We start from the raw sequence: 17381 nt of genomic DNA, 5'->3' as shown, positions 1-17381 counted from the left end.
GTAGTTTTAAAGTGTTTAGGTTTTTATAAGCCCTGGCCTGCGCCGCCAAAATAACACAACCATACTTCATCTAGTAATATAAAGCTTGCATGCACAATACACAAAGTATTTCACAATAATATAATTTGAAAATATGGCAGTAAGTATAAGTATTTATTTCGTGCGTATATTTATACACAGCATACGAAAACATATTCCATCCAAAAATCTATAAATTTATAAGACACTAACAAGCACTTTATATTTTAATATATTTTTTTCTTACAGTTTGGCATCATAAAATTAGCGCAGGCCTTTAGGAAGACAGGTTGTGTAACTGGATATCACTTTGGTAATAAAATGACTCGAAAGAGTCTATAGGATCTATAGCGAGTGCATGCTTTATCAATTTATCATTGTAAATCATTTATTAAAGATTTTTTCATTGTAAGTATGCCTAAATAAAGAATTTGAATTTCAAATATAAGGTGAGACCGCACGACACGACACGACACGACATGACGCGACACTTCACGTCTATGGAATGTGAACAGTGGTGTCGTGTCGCGTCGCTTTAGAGTTTAGTGCGATTTCGCCTTTAGGTTTGTACACCAATGTCGCCAACGACAAAAAAGCTGATCTACTGTCTCATGTGTCAAGCATTGGTTATTTTGCATCTCACTCTGTCACTTTATCCTTGTTCGTGGCGTCGGTGTGCAAACAGCGCTAAAAATAAGGAGCTACCACTTCTAATAACAATTTATTGAATAGTTAATAATGGGACCTAACCATAAAGATAGGTAATTCATTAGGACATACGCAAACAATTAAAATAATCACTCGAATCCTAATACTTTACGTTTAAATTTACTGATTATCACTGAAATTATTATTATAGTCTGAGATAATTGATTCAGACGTACAAAATTATAGATGTTTAACATCAGTCAATGAAAACTAAAGCATCTCGCTCATAGATCATAATATTTCAGATAAATATATACCAATTTTATTAAAGAAATTTATAAATAAATCGTTAAAAAACAATGTAACACTTACAACTAATATTGCATAAGAAAAATGAACATACAATATCTTCTTTGACTGTAGTAAAAGGGGAGCATCACATACAACCTACAAATAATAAATACTTTATTATATTTCAATGAATACAACCAAAATTTGATACATGCTTTTTGTTACTTTTTATTAGTAACATTAAATAAACTGAATAATAATATTCCAAAAAACGACGAAACAGTTAGAAAAGCTAGGTAGTGTCCTTGCGCTTCGCTATTACTTCGCAATAATTTCCCCTTCTACTACAGTTCAACCTTACAGATCAACATTGAATTTAAAATTAATGGTTGTTCTCTTATGCTTGTGACTAAAACACAATTTCAACATAAAGATATATACATACAACATTACAATAGAGGTGTATAATTACAAGCATAGAAGACAAAATTCTGAAAACGTTCACCGAATAATCGTTTGAGATTCAAATACAATTTTATTTGTCGAAAGACGACACGGAATATTATCTAAAATCACCGTTTAACATGATGTTCAAAATTTAGATACCGAGTCCTAAACATTAGCACACAACCATTAAGTTGGCCTAGGCATTACCTTAAAATACCACTAAGCACGCCTTATCCTAGAACACAGAGTGCGAAAACAAATCCATAATCACATCGAACGCAGATTAGCTAGAAATGCAGCCGTCGTCAGCCTTTATATCTACCGCCGTAAAGGAATGAATCGCTAAGACGTGTCACACTCAATAAAATATAGCAATAATTTATCTCCGTACGCTAGTATAGTGCAATATAATATTAGTATAGATTTTCATAAGATCGGGAGAAATAAAGCTTAATATTAAAAATATTTACTCACATTGGGCGCTAAATATCAGTCACCATAGATTTAAATAAATGGAAAATAATATACAAAACTACAAACTTGACTAGACAGTACCACGGTACCGGTGAACAGATTTGTCTCGTGTCTGAATAGGCCATATTTAGCAGGGCTTTTAGTGAGCTTGATAATTTTTTTTTCTAATACAAATTATTTCTAGAGGATTCGAAAGTATCTTACTCTAATTTAAATATAATTTGTACGGGTATATGTTCAAAAAAACTATTGCTCTGTTCGAGAATAAATATTTTGTGCAACGCGTAGTTTGAGCATATTAGAATCACTTAGTCAGGAACGGAAGTAGTAAGGTTACAGTAGTGGGCGAGAGAAACATGAATATAGAAGTGGCCACTAAAAGCCCTAAGTGTTGAACATAGTATTTAGTAAATTCTCTTTGACCAAATTCCAAACTATCCTATTATGGTTACTTCTTAAGCGAGAAAGTGTATTTAAATATTACCAAAATAATTTAGTACTTACATGAAATATTATATCAATTTATTATATAAAATACAGCTCACATCTTCACAGTGCTCTCTACTCTTCGTTAAATAAAATATAGAATCCCGTGCGGTCTTCAATAGGTTCACTGTAAATAAAGTTATAACAATGAATCATTTTTAAGCATATTTGTCAAAAAATCATAAATTAAGTAATACGTAAAGCCTGTTGCTCGTATGTAGGTAATAGACGCTGGTTGCGTATACGATCTACGTAATACGTATATCTAGTAAAGTCTACACATACGCAGTTTCTTATACATAAACGTAGTTGCGTGCACGTGTACTTTTTTTTCGTCTACGTATACGCAGTCTTTTGCACGTATACGTTGTGTGTAACAATATCTTGTTGCGTACACATACGCACTTGTGTGCAATTTTACTTTATTGTGTCTACGTATACATACCTGGTTATCAACGGTGGCGCTGCGTTCGGCGGCCAGACGCAGGCGCGTGTGGGCGAAGGTGGGTCGCGCCGCAGGGTCCGCATGCCAGGCGGCCCGCATGAGCTCGTACGGCCCGGCCGGGCATCCGTCCGGCGCCTCCATGCGGTACCCGCGCTCCACGTGTCGCACCACCTCGGCTAGCGGCTGTGGAAATATTATAAGAATAACCCTATGTCTCCTTAATATAAAATGAAAATACCGTATGTCGCCTGTAAAATATGGGTGGGATATTAAAAATCTTGATGGCAAAGTCACTTGACAAAACCTACCAGACAGCATCTGTGTAAATATAAATATTTTTACTGGCTCTTAATAGTAATAATATTTATATTATGAATAGTGTCGGGTGGATGAGGTGCATTGCATAGGCCATAGCAATATAATTTATTATTTAGAAGAACTTACGATTCTCGGATATGGCACTCTCCCAAACGAATAGATCTCCCAGAGAAGTATTCCAAAACTCCACATGTCAGACTTATTTGAAAATTTCTGCAAAAGATACGTTAGGAAAATTGTTAGCATATTTTATCATAAAACAACAAATATCCTAACAACCTTCAAATTAATCATTTGTGGTAAATATAGAACACTATTATTATATTATATCAGGCTATTCATCAGTTCAGTTTGGTTAATGTTTTGACGTAATCCAATCAAAAGCATAAAAAGACTCCTGTTAAAAATTGACTAATAAGAGATGTGTTATATTGCTAAAATTGACAATCCTAAGACAGTAGGTAATTATAATATCTCCCCTCCTTATACAATAGTCATACGGACAGACACTTTCGTATTTATAATATCAGTATGGACGACTCACGTTGTACTTGAGCGCCTCCGGTGCCGTCCATTTGATGGGCAGTTTGGCCTGCACTCGGAGCGCGTCTGCGGGGTCGTCGGGCGCGGAGTCGGGGCGCGCGAGACCGAAGTCCGCCACCTTGGCGGTGCCCTCGGCGGAGATGAGCACGTTGCGCGCCGCGAGGTCGCGGTGGACGACGCGCGACCGCTCCAGGTACTCCATGCCGCAGCACGCGTCGCTGTAAACATTGTGTGTTAGCTCTCGTTCCTTTTTCGAATTCAAAATTAAATTAAGAATTAGAGTAATTATTATTCTTACTTTAATTTTGAAGAGTTATAATCTGTAATATTGAACCTTGCGTTCGCATTGGAAAAAAAAAGTTAATTACTACCCGGTTCCTTCGCAGAAGCGTACTCTTTCGTTAGGCGAAGGAACCTGGAATGTTATTAAAGTAATTTACTAAAGAAATAAAAACTTGAGAGGTGTCAAGGGACACCCGGATGGAATTTAAAAAAAAAAGAGACGAGAGAGACAGAGAGAGAAACACGCGCTACCGCACGGCTTACAACCATGTCTAGCCCCCTTTCGCAACGCGCGATAAGGAACTCGCGCAATAACGTTGCCTTGTTGCAATAAAATACACCTTATTTTGTCACGCACGTGCGTTCGAAGTTCGAAGTCGTAGCGAAGGATACTAGGATCTATGAAACTACAATTTACGTCAAATGAGGAAAAATTGATCGATTAAACAGAATAAAGCCTTATTGCGTACGTCAATGTATTAAAGTTAATACATACTCAGACCAGCGTCGTTTATTTTTTCATTTTTAAACTAGTTTACAGCACTCACTATGCGAAGTTGATCTGGTCGAGCTGCGTGACGTAGTGGCGGCCGCGGCTGCGCAGGTAGTCGAGCAGCGAGCCCTGCGCGCAGTGCTCCGTCACTATACACGTGCTGCCGTTAGTGCTGAACACCACGCAGCCCAACAGCCGCACCAGGTTCTCGTGTTTTAGCGACCTGGAGGGGAAGACATTGGTTTTAATACGTGCTACATTATACATACGTTTTGATTGAAGAAGAGCGTAACCATATAAGTTTGTGGTGAATTTCGCATCACAGCAATGTTCTTTGCGTCAATACAAGAGATGTTAGAGCAGTCTTTTATTTATCTTTCCACAGTTAAAATTATTTTCGATCTGTCGTTCTGCGTAGTGACGCATTAATGTGGCATATAAACTTTACTTACAATATGTATTTAACCCTTTATTTACAATACTAGAGATCGCCCAATGGTCGAAATTCGACCTTACTTTCAAAGACATTAGGACTACTACCTATATTTGTGAAAAAAATATTGACTTTAACATTCAGCTGATCTCAGACTGGCCGTTTAAGCATTGTCTAATGGTATCTAAAATTCAATAAAAAAAAAAAAAACTATAATCCATTTTCAATTTGTCAACTTGTTGTCAAGAGACTTCAACCATAAATAAAAGAGTATAATTCGTATGTATAGGCTTGTCACTCAAAAATCTGTCATCTTTCCTAGTGTGTGTGTTGTAGTGTGTGTAACGTTTTATTTATTAAAAAATTGTATGATAAAAGCATAATTTTAAAATAATATTGGCGCGATGCACTCCTTCTCCATATAAACTATAACTGTGCGAAATTTTATGCACCTACATTTCCCCATTTTTCGTAAAAAGGGTTGCAAAGTTTTTCTCTTACGTATTAATATATAGATGTATTATTTGTTACACGTATGACGTGTATGTGTGTGAGAAAAATCATAGTGTGCCTAATTTAACTTTATTGTAAACCTTTAGTTAAATCTTTATGTCACAAATTATGTTAAATTTCAATTAAAAAGGTATTCGATATTTCATTTGCCGCTAGGGGGCAGACCCGACACGCAGAGAAAGATTTCCAACCTACCATCTGCCCCCAGCTAAGTAATAGGTCTACCAGAATCTGATGGCAAATTTTGATGGCAGATTTTCAAAAAATATCCTTGATCATTGGATAAATTTTTATATTTGTATGTTTCACACATAGAATAGGCCGCTAAAGGAATAAAAAGGATCAAAATGTTTTATTCCTATTACCCCCGTATTGCTAGAGTCAATTTATTTTCTCACTTTTTGCCATCAGATTCTGGTAGACCTATAGCAATAGGGTCTCTCACGTCATTTGTTGTTTCAAACGGCTGACATATTATCACGAAGTTAAAAAACGTTTTAGCAGAGTAGACATAACTAAGGAGTACATCGTCTTCAAAGAAATGTGCAAATATACGGGAGTTGGGTGCGCCGTGCGAGTGTCATTTTCGACATGTTTCACAATGCTCGCATTAGTACGCGCGCCGGCCGATATGACATACTACGTCAAACATATAAATTTCGAGATCTCTTCTGAGTCGGCCAACTCGTTAGTTCTGTTTACTCTGGTTTTAGTTCACTTACGCCATGACGCTGGCCTCAGCCCGGAACTTGCTGGCGGCCTCCCTGTCCTTCAATATCTTGACGGCAACCTTCTGCGTGCCGTTGAGGATGCCCAGCATCACGTCACCGAACTCGCCCTTGCCGATGTTCTCACGAATCTCCAGATCCCTCTCGTTTATCACCCATCCTGGAAAAAGACGTGGGATATAATAATCCATTAGTTTTCGGTTAGTTTCCCTTAAACAGCAGCCTTACCCCCGAAACTGATACGATTTTGATTTACGAGTCTGATTAGTTTCAAATTGAGCCGCAGCACGATCGTGCGCTAGTATAGATGTCAGGAGTGAGAACAGCCGTTGAGATCGAATTGGTTCCAAATTGAGCCGCAGCACGATTTTGAGCTAGTAAATATGTCGGAAGTAGCGAAAGCTTTGAGATCGAGCTGATTCGATTCTCGATTCGATTCTGTCGGGAGGGCTGCTGATAGCAGATTGCGAGCTTGTACGTAGTTGATATACAAATCGACGAACCATGAAATATTAATAAATAACTATATTCTTCGAAGTGAGCCATTCATTATAAATATTTGCGGCAAAACTCATAATAAAAGGCATTAGGATTTAGGATGCGATGCGAATTAGCAGTTTTGTGTGGCAGCCCTAGCAGCGTGTACACTGTACGTACGTGATTCGACGAACTTGTGCGGCAGCGGACCGTCCGTGTGGTCGGGCGGCGCGTACGCGTGCGGGAACTGCGCCGCGCCCGACACTGACGGCGTCGGCGGGTACGGTGGCGGCTGCTGCGGGGACAATACAATAATTTATTTTCAATTACTTTGCATTTTGCTGACTAAAATAGATTATCTTTATCCTACCATCCAGCTATCCGGTAACCAAACATTCATGTCATGTTCATCATTCTGAAGTTTGCCACGTCGTGCGAATGGTAGGCCTTCAGCTTACATTTTTTCGTATAAAATCAGTTGTTTCATACTCAACTGTTAAGATACCTAAGCCCAGCCAGCTTATGGTTATTAAACTTATAACAATTCTAGTTTTTCTCTAGGAGTTGTATAGACACTACATTCTATAATATGGCAACTGGCCAAAAATAAAAAGCTTATCCATGTCCGCGGACGTATCTGCAGACATCTATCTGCACCTGTTGCCTGCTGTTTTGGAGAGCAAAAGTTTGATCAGCCGACGTGTATTAGCGTATTTAGAAGCGTGGTCGCTGTGTACCTGCGGATGCGGCGGGAAGGTGGGCGGCAGCACGTTGTTGTTGGCGCCGTTGGGCGTCGGCGAGGACTTGGGCAGCCACCGCTCCAGCTTCGTGCACAATCCGTCCGCGTCTTTTAGGTAGTGCTGGAAGATGTTATGACATTAGTTACGTATATTTCAATTACTAGTTAGATTGACTAAAGCAGCTATCCCCAACCCGCGGCCGCCGGGACTTTATCAGTGGCCCACCTAATGTTAAACCATTTTGAAATTTACGCCCACCGACAAAATAATGTAAATTCGTCGTGAAAGTCGTGATATATTTTCACTTTTAAATTATTTTTGAAGAACTTTACCAAAAAAAAATCTGTTGCGGCCCGCGACACCCAGACCAAAACATGTTTGTAGCCCGTATGAAAAAAATCAGCCAAGAACGAGTTCGACTCGCGCATGAAGGATTCCGTACCATTACAGAGCAAAAATAGGTAAAAATGTTTTCTTTTTGTATGGGATTAATTATTTATTTTATTAAAATTTCATTATTAATTATTAAAGTATAAATATAACTGAGTATTTTGTGAATATTTCAACTGCCAACTACCTATTGCCATTATTAATATCGAGCAAAAAAATTACGTTTGTTGTAGAGGGAGGAGAGGAGTAAATATTTAATTTCTTTTGTTTTTGGTATTTGTTTTTATAGCAGCACCAGATATACACAATCTGTGAAAATTTCAGAAATCTAGCTATAGCGGTTCTTGAGATACAGCCTGGAAACAGACAGACTGACAGACAGACAGACATCGAAGTCTTAGTAATAAGGTCCCGTTTTTACCCTTTGAGTATGGTACCCTAAAAATGCTTGAGGACCACGGGACTAAAGTCTAAACAGACCCTAATGCTAAGTACTCACATACGGTTTTGCTCGATAGTTTTACTCCGAATCGAAGGAAATGACATATTTGACATATTTAATTCCCTCGAGCCGGCTCGAAGCGAGCTGTCAGTGTTGGGTCCACACGGTGGTTATTGCTCGATTTGGAGTAAAACTATCAAGCAAAACCGTATGTGAGTACCTAGCATTAGTTTATCTGGCAGCCGAGCCAAAAAACCTATATTGTGTTTATGTGGATTAGAATGGAGCTAATGATAATCTTCTTAATTTACGTCAACTCAAATAGAGCGACGTTATGTATCAAAATTACGCATGAACTCAAATTCCCGTAGTAGAATAAAACGTCAAAATCAAGATTTGGGTCCAATACACAACATAATATTTAGTACCGTGTTAAAATAAAATTATAATTAAATTCTTACCTGTACTAGATCTGACATGTGATCGAAGAACTCTTCATCATCAATAGTCAGCCGCTGGTTCTGAGTATCGGGTGCTGTCGCCCATTTCACTCTGAATTAAAAAAACATACATAAATAAACCTACATTGTAAAGTTTCAAACCCAAAAATATGCAATAATAAAATTACATTAAAAATTATAGAATGAATAGGTTCATTCTATGATTTTCAATTTAATTTTGATAGTGTAATTTTTAATTTGATAGTAGTCGGATTACGACGATATAATTAGTGCAAATGCGTATACAAATTATTCTTGTATAAGTGCCAATAATTATACGCTATTTTAAACGCGGAAACAAATGTTGCTTATTATGTCATTAATTCAACGATTGTTTTGACGCATTTAAAACCTTCTTATTTTCCCACAACGCAATTAAATCAATGATTCGTGAGAATTAAACCACCTAATCAAGTACTTAAATACTCAAAATATTGTGATTAGCAAACTAAAGATGTCCGAGAAAGCCTTATAAAACTGATAAATTTTGGTTTTAATGCAGTTTTCGATGTTTGAGGACATCCTCAATCATCGAAAAACTGCTTATTGTAATATTGAACACCTCAAAGAAAGTAGGCATTTACAAAATTTCATGCGAAAAGCTATTTTAAATACGGGATGAACTGCAACCCCAGATGTGACGATTATGGTCACATCAGTTTAAGAACACCCTTGAAACTGAAAAGTAACAGCCAACATCTCTATCTTGTTGTACAGCAAGCTGTATAGTATGTAGTTTTTTCTCATTATATTTACCTAGAATACCTTTAGATATAGTTTCTATCGGAAAAATCATCCCCTCCTCCATTTTATGCTGCGTTCGTCGCGCCTGAATATAGGCGTACTATGTATCATTTAATTCAAATTTTAATAAATTTCCGTCGTTGGCACAGGCTATACTGACCGGTAATGCTCGACCCGGCCGCGGAAGCGGACGCACAGCGTGTGGTCGCCGGGGAAGTTGGTGCTCTCCCGCACCAGGAACACGCCATCCGGCGAACCGGACAGCAGCGCCTCCGCCCGCTCTCGAGATATCGCACCGTGGTGCCATCTGAAAATAAAAATAGTATTTAAAAAGATAAAACCGACTTTAAAATTGTACGTAATTGAGAATTAAAATTCCGTATCTCAAAAACTACTGCACCGATTTTGATGATACTTGCACTATTCTCTAAGTTGAACAATACCTAGTACAACAAAAAAAGAATTACTTAAATCGGACTTGTAATTCCAGAGATATGCGAACACAAACATAAAAACATACATATGTACATACACTTTTGAAATTTGGCACATTTGCCTATTCGCTATGCTGATATAGAGTATAGACTAACATATACGAAAACTGGGCAGTTCTGGGAATATTACATACATACGCGTCGAATTGATAACCTCCTTTTTTTGAAGTTGGTTAAAAAATAGAATTTCACTTTCAAAATCGACATTTTGATTTTGACAGTTTTGGAAGCCGCTTGTTCGCTTTTAAAAAAAGTAGCACTGGTAATTGGCATGTTATATTGTCGTCTTTACCATCATTTTGTTATAATCGGGGTCCAAAGTAACTTTTCATATCGTTATCTCTGCTCTGTGTAATGCATTTTCTAGACATAACAAATATTAAGGTTAAGGGTGTTTGCATTTGTTATGAATTATTATGATTAATATAATGGATTATTATTGTTCTTCATCAAACACAAATTATAACAAACATGATACACTCAGAAAGTTTTCACATAAACCTTGAAAAATTATCACAACATAATATAATATTTCGTGAACCGATTAATACTTATCAATAGCAATTTTTATGTTTAGCACACGAACTTATCATTAGAAAAATCGAGATGCACGCTACATTAATATGTACAAAATTATATAATTCTTAGGTCTTTTCTCGTGTAGGTAACATAAAATTATTTACTCGTAATGTTGAAAAGGGATATAAAAGTCAGTTTGTTCCTCATCTTCATATGTATCGAGTGCACTGTCAGTCATGACTGCGAGGGACCAACTAGCGGGAGAAATCGCCGATTAGCTTATCTTATCTTATCAGATGTGAGCACATTTCGCGGCTCCGTCTTTATCAACACGTATACGGTGACGCGAAACATGAGTTAGTACAATGTTACACCTGTTCTAATATTGTGAAAAGTTTGATTAGACAGCTGGTAGCTTCGTAGCTAAGTATGTATGTGAGGATGGAATTGGAAAAATATAAGGACGGCATGCGAGCGTAGCATTAATTTACCATCGAAGAAATTAATTCATAGACAGATGAGGGACCTACGTCATAATAATTATGGTCGTATTATGTCAATTCATTATTGGTCGATATGTCGGCTGAGTTTGACATAACGCGACCAAATTACAAGGTACAAAAGTCCGCCAACTGCCTATGAATAAACTTCTCTGTGGTAGTACTCATATTTTACTACAAATTTGGTAATCCTTTTTAATTCGTTCTAATCTAAATGTAAACAAAACATAGTACCTACTTGCATTATAACGCTAACAATTTTAATGTCACATATTAGACGTGCAATAAGACTCAGACTATATAGTCCCTACAGCGGCATCAAGCATAGATGTAAAAACCTCTAAATGTCCAAAGCCTGAAGTCGCTGATTTTTAGTAGAAACCTACTACCTCTAAAAATATATGACTCTATGGCCCAATTCTCCGACAATTCTAATTCTGCTTCATTTTTTTTCAGGATAAAAAGTATCCTGTGTCCTTTCCCGAGACTCAAAGTATTTCCATACCTTTCAGCATAATCGGTCCAGCGGTTTGGGTATGAAGAGGTAACAAGCAGACACACTTTCGCATTTATAATATTAGTATGGATGTATGTAAACTTACGGCCACTGCGTAGTGTTGATGAGCCTGTTGCCCGGAGGCGGCGGGTTCTGGCCGGACGAGTTGACCAGAACGTCGCTGGCGCCCTTCGGCAGTACTGGAAATAGAAGTAACTACTGTAAGATACATGGCGATTAGAAAGGCAACACTGAAAATAAGAACCAGCATAATCAGATACTAGGGGAGAGAGGTAATAAGAGAGTAGATATTAAAGTAGAGCCCTGGCGACAAAACATCAATGTATAAATTTAACCACATAGGAACCATAATTAATCAAATAAAAATATAAATTTTATAACTCTTCAAAAAAAATTGAGTTACCACGAAGTCGTTGCAGCTCTTTATAAAAGCTAAATTATTATAGAGTATAGTATTGGTACATGGTATTTTTATTAGTTTCATATTAACATCTTGTATATTTAAACTAGTTTTCTGCTCATACTATATTCGACAATTGACGCAGTCAGTATTTTATATGCTATTATAATTTTAAAATCAGAAGAAAAACAAAGCTGCACCTAAACATAGCAAAACCTGGTTTTAGGAAATTTCGATTTATAAATGCTTTATTTTACTTTGAATTTCCTCTCCAGTTAAGACACGATATGCAATGTGTTTCATAACTTCACATATTCGGTTACAACAATTGTCTGCTTTCGTAAATACTCGAGATTTGTGATTTACCTAATCACTATTGCGTAAACACATTCTGTAACTTAGCTTTAATTTTTAAATATTTTGCTTTAATAAAATTTTTATTATAATAGTGCGCAAATAAAATTGTTATGGTAATTTTGAACCAGCAATGGTTTATGTAACACTGTCTTAAATTCCGTGTATTTTTGTTTTGCACAATTTTGAATATTAACTTCTTTTGTTATAAGTAGAAATGTTTATGTCGCAGTCGACTGGTTAAAAAAGCCCTTCAATCAAACAGCTAGCCTTTTGACTGAACAACGCCATTCAATCACACGGCCATACGTCATTTAGCCGCCTTGTTGACTGCAACGTTCAACACTACAGCTAGTTGACGGTTAGCCAACTGGTTAAATGGTAAGTTAACTAATAAGGTGACCATTATTTTAGTGCTATTATTACACAAGCGTAATAATAACAAGCAGATTAATAATTGTAGGTATTCTAACTCATTTTGAACACTTGCAAACATTGCATTAAATACCTTGGTGATGGATTTCATAATCCCGTAATTTCTCCCCGAATACATATAAGTTTAAATTTTGATTCACTCGTATGTGCCCCCATAATTTCTGTCTCTTTATTAACACTTGTAACGTATATTTACGAAAAATATATGAATACAACCACAAAGCACCGGTTAGTTGACGCCATATTGTAAACAAAACGCACCTAGCGCCGCGGTGGTGAGCACTGAACTAATTTAATCAAACGGCGGCTTTTGAATCAGCTGTAGTGTTGAACGTTTTGAGCGACATAAATATTCAATTAAAAAGCTAGACGAGTGATTTAATGGCGTTGTTCATTCAAAGAGCTAGCTGTTTGATTGAACGGCTATTTAAACCAGTTGGCTGCGACATTTACATAGCGAATTACTGTACATTGTACAAGGTCTGCAATCTTTGTCTTATAAATTGGAAGCCACGCGACCGATTAATACAGAAGACTGTCATTTTATTTGCATGGGTGTTATCATAGTCTCCATAGGTTAAAGTACAATGAACATAATCTTTTATAAATGAATGTGACAAACGTAAGTGTGAAAAATTATGTCACCTTTTATTCTTTGAAGATGACTTTGCATATAAGGAGGCATTTTGATCGTTTTTCGTTCGTTCGGAACGAGGGAATAGCATGTGTTACGTCACTGAACGCTGATTGGTGTTTTGAAATCCGTTCCGTTTCAAGTTACTTTTAATTCGTAATTTTTGTAAAAAAAAAAAACAATATTTTATAAAATACTAACCTTGCAGTGGCCTTTCTTTTATATTTTTTAACGTTTTAATAGCAAAATTTTTATAAATATTATATTTGCATGTTTCCCTATTATTTTAAGCCGTATCTCAAGTTACCGTCAACCGAGGAAACCCTATCTCGAAGGCTTATGGCGAAACCATTTCGCGAAACCGACTTGGTTAAAGTTACATTTAACTTATTACATATTTGCAAAGACACTTTGTAATGCGCTGCACTACTTAAGTACTTACTTTACTAGAGAAACCATTTATTTGCATTACCTACTTACTATTCTATTTAACATCAAAGTATATTTTAAAAGTCACGATATGACGCCAAGTACTTACTTACTACGATGGCTCAGCGACCCAAAGTGGATCTTGGCCTCCGACACGAGTTTGCGCCACTTGTCGCGGTCTTGCGCATGACACCTTGGTGTATATTTGCAAATTTTTCGTCATTCTAAGGCCTGGGGCTATTTTGACACAAATGCCCAAGTTTTAGAGAATATTTAAGCCAAAACATTGGGTCCAAATTGGGCCAATGCTTTTTGCCAACCTTAACTATAAAAACTATAACATCTGTGTATGTTTACTATTTATTAAAGATCTGTGCTCTACAGCTTATTCAACTTCTTGGCACGCATTTAGGCTTCAAGTCTAAATACCTAACGAATGCCGACTTGTCATCATAACCATGAAGAAATGACTTACTTTTTGCGTCTGCGACCGGCCTTAGACGTGAAAAGCGAGCAGACTTGATATTTATAAATGGCGATGTCATTGGCTTATTCCTGACATGTGCATGACTAAGGAACTTCATGAGTTTGTCCTCATGAATCATACTTCGCCTTGACGGTGCGTTCAAAAGGCGACATGAGGCCGGTCGCCTTTTCTTCTAAACCTCTGAAGGCGATGTCGATTAGTCTAATAATAGATTGATGAGTGCATTTTCTGTTTTGATAAGTTATTCTTTAAAGGCCTTCTTATAATAAACGAAGAACAAGACATGATTAATAGATTCAAGTAGCTGCTACAGTAGCTGTCTATCAAAAGTCAAAACTCAGTCGCTGCTCTAGTAGTAGTCCGTAGTAAATCTTTTGTAACAGTTCTTGTCAATATTAGTTCGAGCCGTAATCAATCATGCCTTGTAGTAAACAATTTAATTAGTTAATTTGCCAAGTAAATTAGGGATACGTATCCGCTGTTGCATATTCACAAAAATCACAACACGCGAACCGGTACGGTTTAATCAATATGGCGATGCTCACCTAAATCGTCCACTTCCCAAGAACGCATTTCAAGACATGAATAGATTAACCGAGTAACTGACATTTTACAACATAAGAGAAATTACCCATTTTTAGGGTTCCGTAGTCAACAAGGAACCCTTATAGTTTCGGTCTGTCCGTCCGTCTGTTTGTCCGCGGCTTTGCTCGGAGACTATAGGACCTACAAAGCTGTAATTTGACATCAATGTACATATTAAAGATGCCGACAAATGGTACATTAAATCTTAAAAAAATATTTTTTTATGGTAGGTACCTTCCCTGCACATCAAGCGGGGATTATTCGCGTTGGATAGGTTTTTTAAAAATATTATGAGTAATCATAGATCATTTTCCGATTTAGGGATCCGTTTGTGAAATATTAATCTAAAGTGGAAAAAATCGTTAGAGTCCAGTATCCCCCCTTTCTACCAGCTAAAGAGTTGCTTCTAAAAATGTGAAAAAATTCACGGGAGTAGGAAATATGCTGAATCTAAAAGGAAAACTATCACGGCTAAGAAGACTTCATAAGTTTTTGAGTTATAGTCGATCAAATAAAAAAAAATATTCGGCAAAGTATAAAGGAACTTTTCGTTCAAATTCCTTTGAACCTAACTGAGATGATGTTGTTAGTAGTGTAAAACACGTTATAAATGTACATTAATTGACCATACACACATTATCAAAAACTAGCGGTACTACGGAACCCTATATGGAGCCCTAAGTATAAAGGAACTTTTCGTTCAAATTTCTTTAAACGTAACTGAGATGATGTTGTTAGTAGTGTAAAACACGTTATAAATGTACATTCATTGACCATACAAACATTATCAAAAACTAGCGGTACTACGCAACCATATATTGCGCGTGGCCCGACACGCACTTGGCCGGCTTTTCTCTTATAATTTAAACAAACTTTGTAACTTACCTACTTCATCATCTAGCTAAGATATAGCTTTACATTTAATTCACATTTTTTTTAATTTTAAATTAATTTTCCGGTCCTAATTTATGCCAATTCCGGCCTCTATTTATAAAAAAAACTACAGTTTTCAAGTTGTTAGTTACCCACTTCATCCACTCATGTATTCGTTTATTAACCTACCAAAACGAGAAGTCAATTTTGGCAATGTCATTACGTATTGCAAAGCTGTTTTGGATAACTATGAGTCAGTTTACATTACCTAACTGGAAACATCAAACATAATATTTTAACGGGAATTCACTTTACTTCCTTCTTATACTTCCTGTTACGTGTTATAGTTACGATAGTTTTGGTTACAGTTAAGCACACTTCATAATTTACTAATAGATAAATCAGAATATAACCTATCCTAACCTATCCCTCATTACTTCTGCTGATTTACTCCCTGAAACTTTTTTGAGCACAAAGATTCGGTAGAATCATACTGCGAGCAACAGGTGCTGTGCTTGCTGCAGCCCTACTTGAAACTCTCTCTGAAAGGTGAGCATTAGTTCAAACTGTAGAGATTTTTAGAATTCTGAACTCAGCTCACGTTTCTACCATACCCATCTGACGAATTTTGGTTTTTGATTCTTAGAACCCAACAGTGGTCTAATTTTTATACAGAAAGCAGCAAAAAACGCATTGCCATTGTCTACTGCGTAAGGGTCAATTCAGAGCGCAACGCGACGCGTAGATACATTTCTAAAGTATGGATTTGACAGATTTGTAAGACGTCTCACACAGTTGAAGTCTGTCAAATCCATACAAATTTAGAAATGCATCTAATTGACTCTGTCTGATGTTTGAATTGTCCTAAAAGGATATTTAGGAATATACATACCGGTGGTAGTCTGCGAGGTGTGCATGACGGCGGGCGCGACGCCGGGCGGCGGGGCCACGGCGCGGACCGATGATGACATTACGCTCTGTGAGGAGATGACAATAATTATAATGTAAACTGTAAATCTTCACCAAGGCCCTGATTCACAATCCGCAATTTGATTCGGATTCGGAAACTTCATCCAATTAACGCTCGCCGTGCTAGGCCGCCGTGCTAACCAATGACCGCGGTAACGTTTCCGAATCCGTGTCCAACGGAAACGTGAATCGCCCTGCGGGTCTACAATGTACAGCAAAGTCTACAAAAACTCTATCTGGCTTTAACAACAGAGACGACGACAGCCTCGTGCTTATGGAGGTCTCGCAAAAGTTTTTAATAAAAAGCAATAGTAAGAGACAAACAGTCATAATTAAATAAAATAAATATTATTCTAAAGGCAACATAATTCGATGAATAATTTGTTAAACTTAGCCATAATTTTCCTTGAAATTGTTCAGTAACGATTATATTATTATGTCTGGGAAACTTGAGTCACTGTTTAATAACCTTAACAATAAGAACATGCAATTTTATAAACAAAATACATATTTTCAATGTCAATGTTAATATTATCATATTATGGTTTATGTTTTGACTTTTGATTCATATTTAAAATTATAACTTTTTTCAGACTACCGTGGTAAAAAAGATTTGTGTTAAGTGTCAAAATTTGTATGAAATTTGTGAATCGTTTCATGATTTGGAATTTGGATCATAGATCTGACTCATTAAGGCCGTCATACTTGCACTCGCCAACCTCAAGTATGACTAGGACCTAAGGGCAGTATAGTAAGTACTAAGTAGGTAGTAG

General features: G+C 36.8%; 1 protein-coding gene across 3 annotated transcripts in view; it reads right to left on the bottom strand.

Annotated features, from left to right (window-relative positions):
• Window positions 1-2293: 2293 nt before the first annotated feature.
• LOC121734120 (tyrosine-protein kinase CSK) overlaps window positions 2294-17381 on the bottom strand; it is a 34221-nt gene continuing 19133 nt past the window's right edge. For 2 of the 3 annotated variants that reach the window (XM_042124538.1, XM_042124539.1), the window contains exons 5-16: window positions 16532-16616; window positions 11528-11621; window positions 9573-9719; window positions 8630-8720; window positions 7334-7456; window positions 6777-6891; window positions 6114-6279; window positions 4501-4668; window positions 3672-3888; window positions 3254-3340; window positions 2810-2992; window positions 2294-2491 (exon numbers count right to left, since the gene is read on the bottom strand). In XM_042124538.1, the coding sequence (XP_041980472.1) occupies window positions 2489-2491; window positions 2810-2992; window positions 3254-3340; window positions 3672-3888; window positions 4501-4668; window positions 6114-6279; window positions 6777-6891; window positions 7334-7456; window positions 8630-8720; window positions 9573-9719; window positions 11528-11621; window positions 16532-16616 (1479 nt within the window). In that variant the 3' untranslated portion in view covers window positions 2294-2488. The remainder of the gene's footprint in view (window positions 2492-2809; window positions 2993-3253; window positions 3341-3671; window positions 3889-4500; window positions 4669-6113; window positions 6280-6776; window positions 6892-7333; window positions 7457-8629; window positions 8721-9572; window positions 9720-11527; window positions 11622-16531; window positions 16617-17381) is intronic. The other variant, XM_042124540.1, reaches the window with a different exon arrangement.

Source organism: Aricia agestis, chromosome 15 (assembly GCF_905147365.1).
Source record: "Aricia agestis chromosome 15, ilAriAges1.1, whole genome shotgun sequence".
NCBI classification, from domain to species: Eukaryota; Metazoa; Arthropoda; class Insecta; order Lepidoptera; family Lycaenidae; genus Aricia; species Aricia agestis.
Note: the sequence above shows the minus strand (reverse complement) of the source record. Positions and strands in the feature narration are given on the sequence as shown.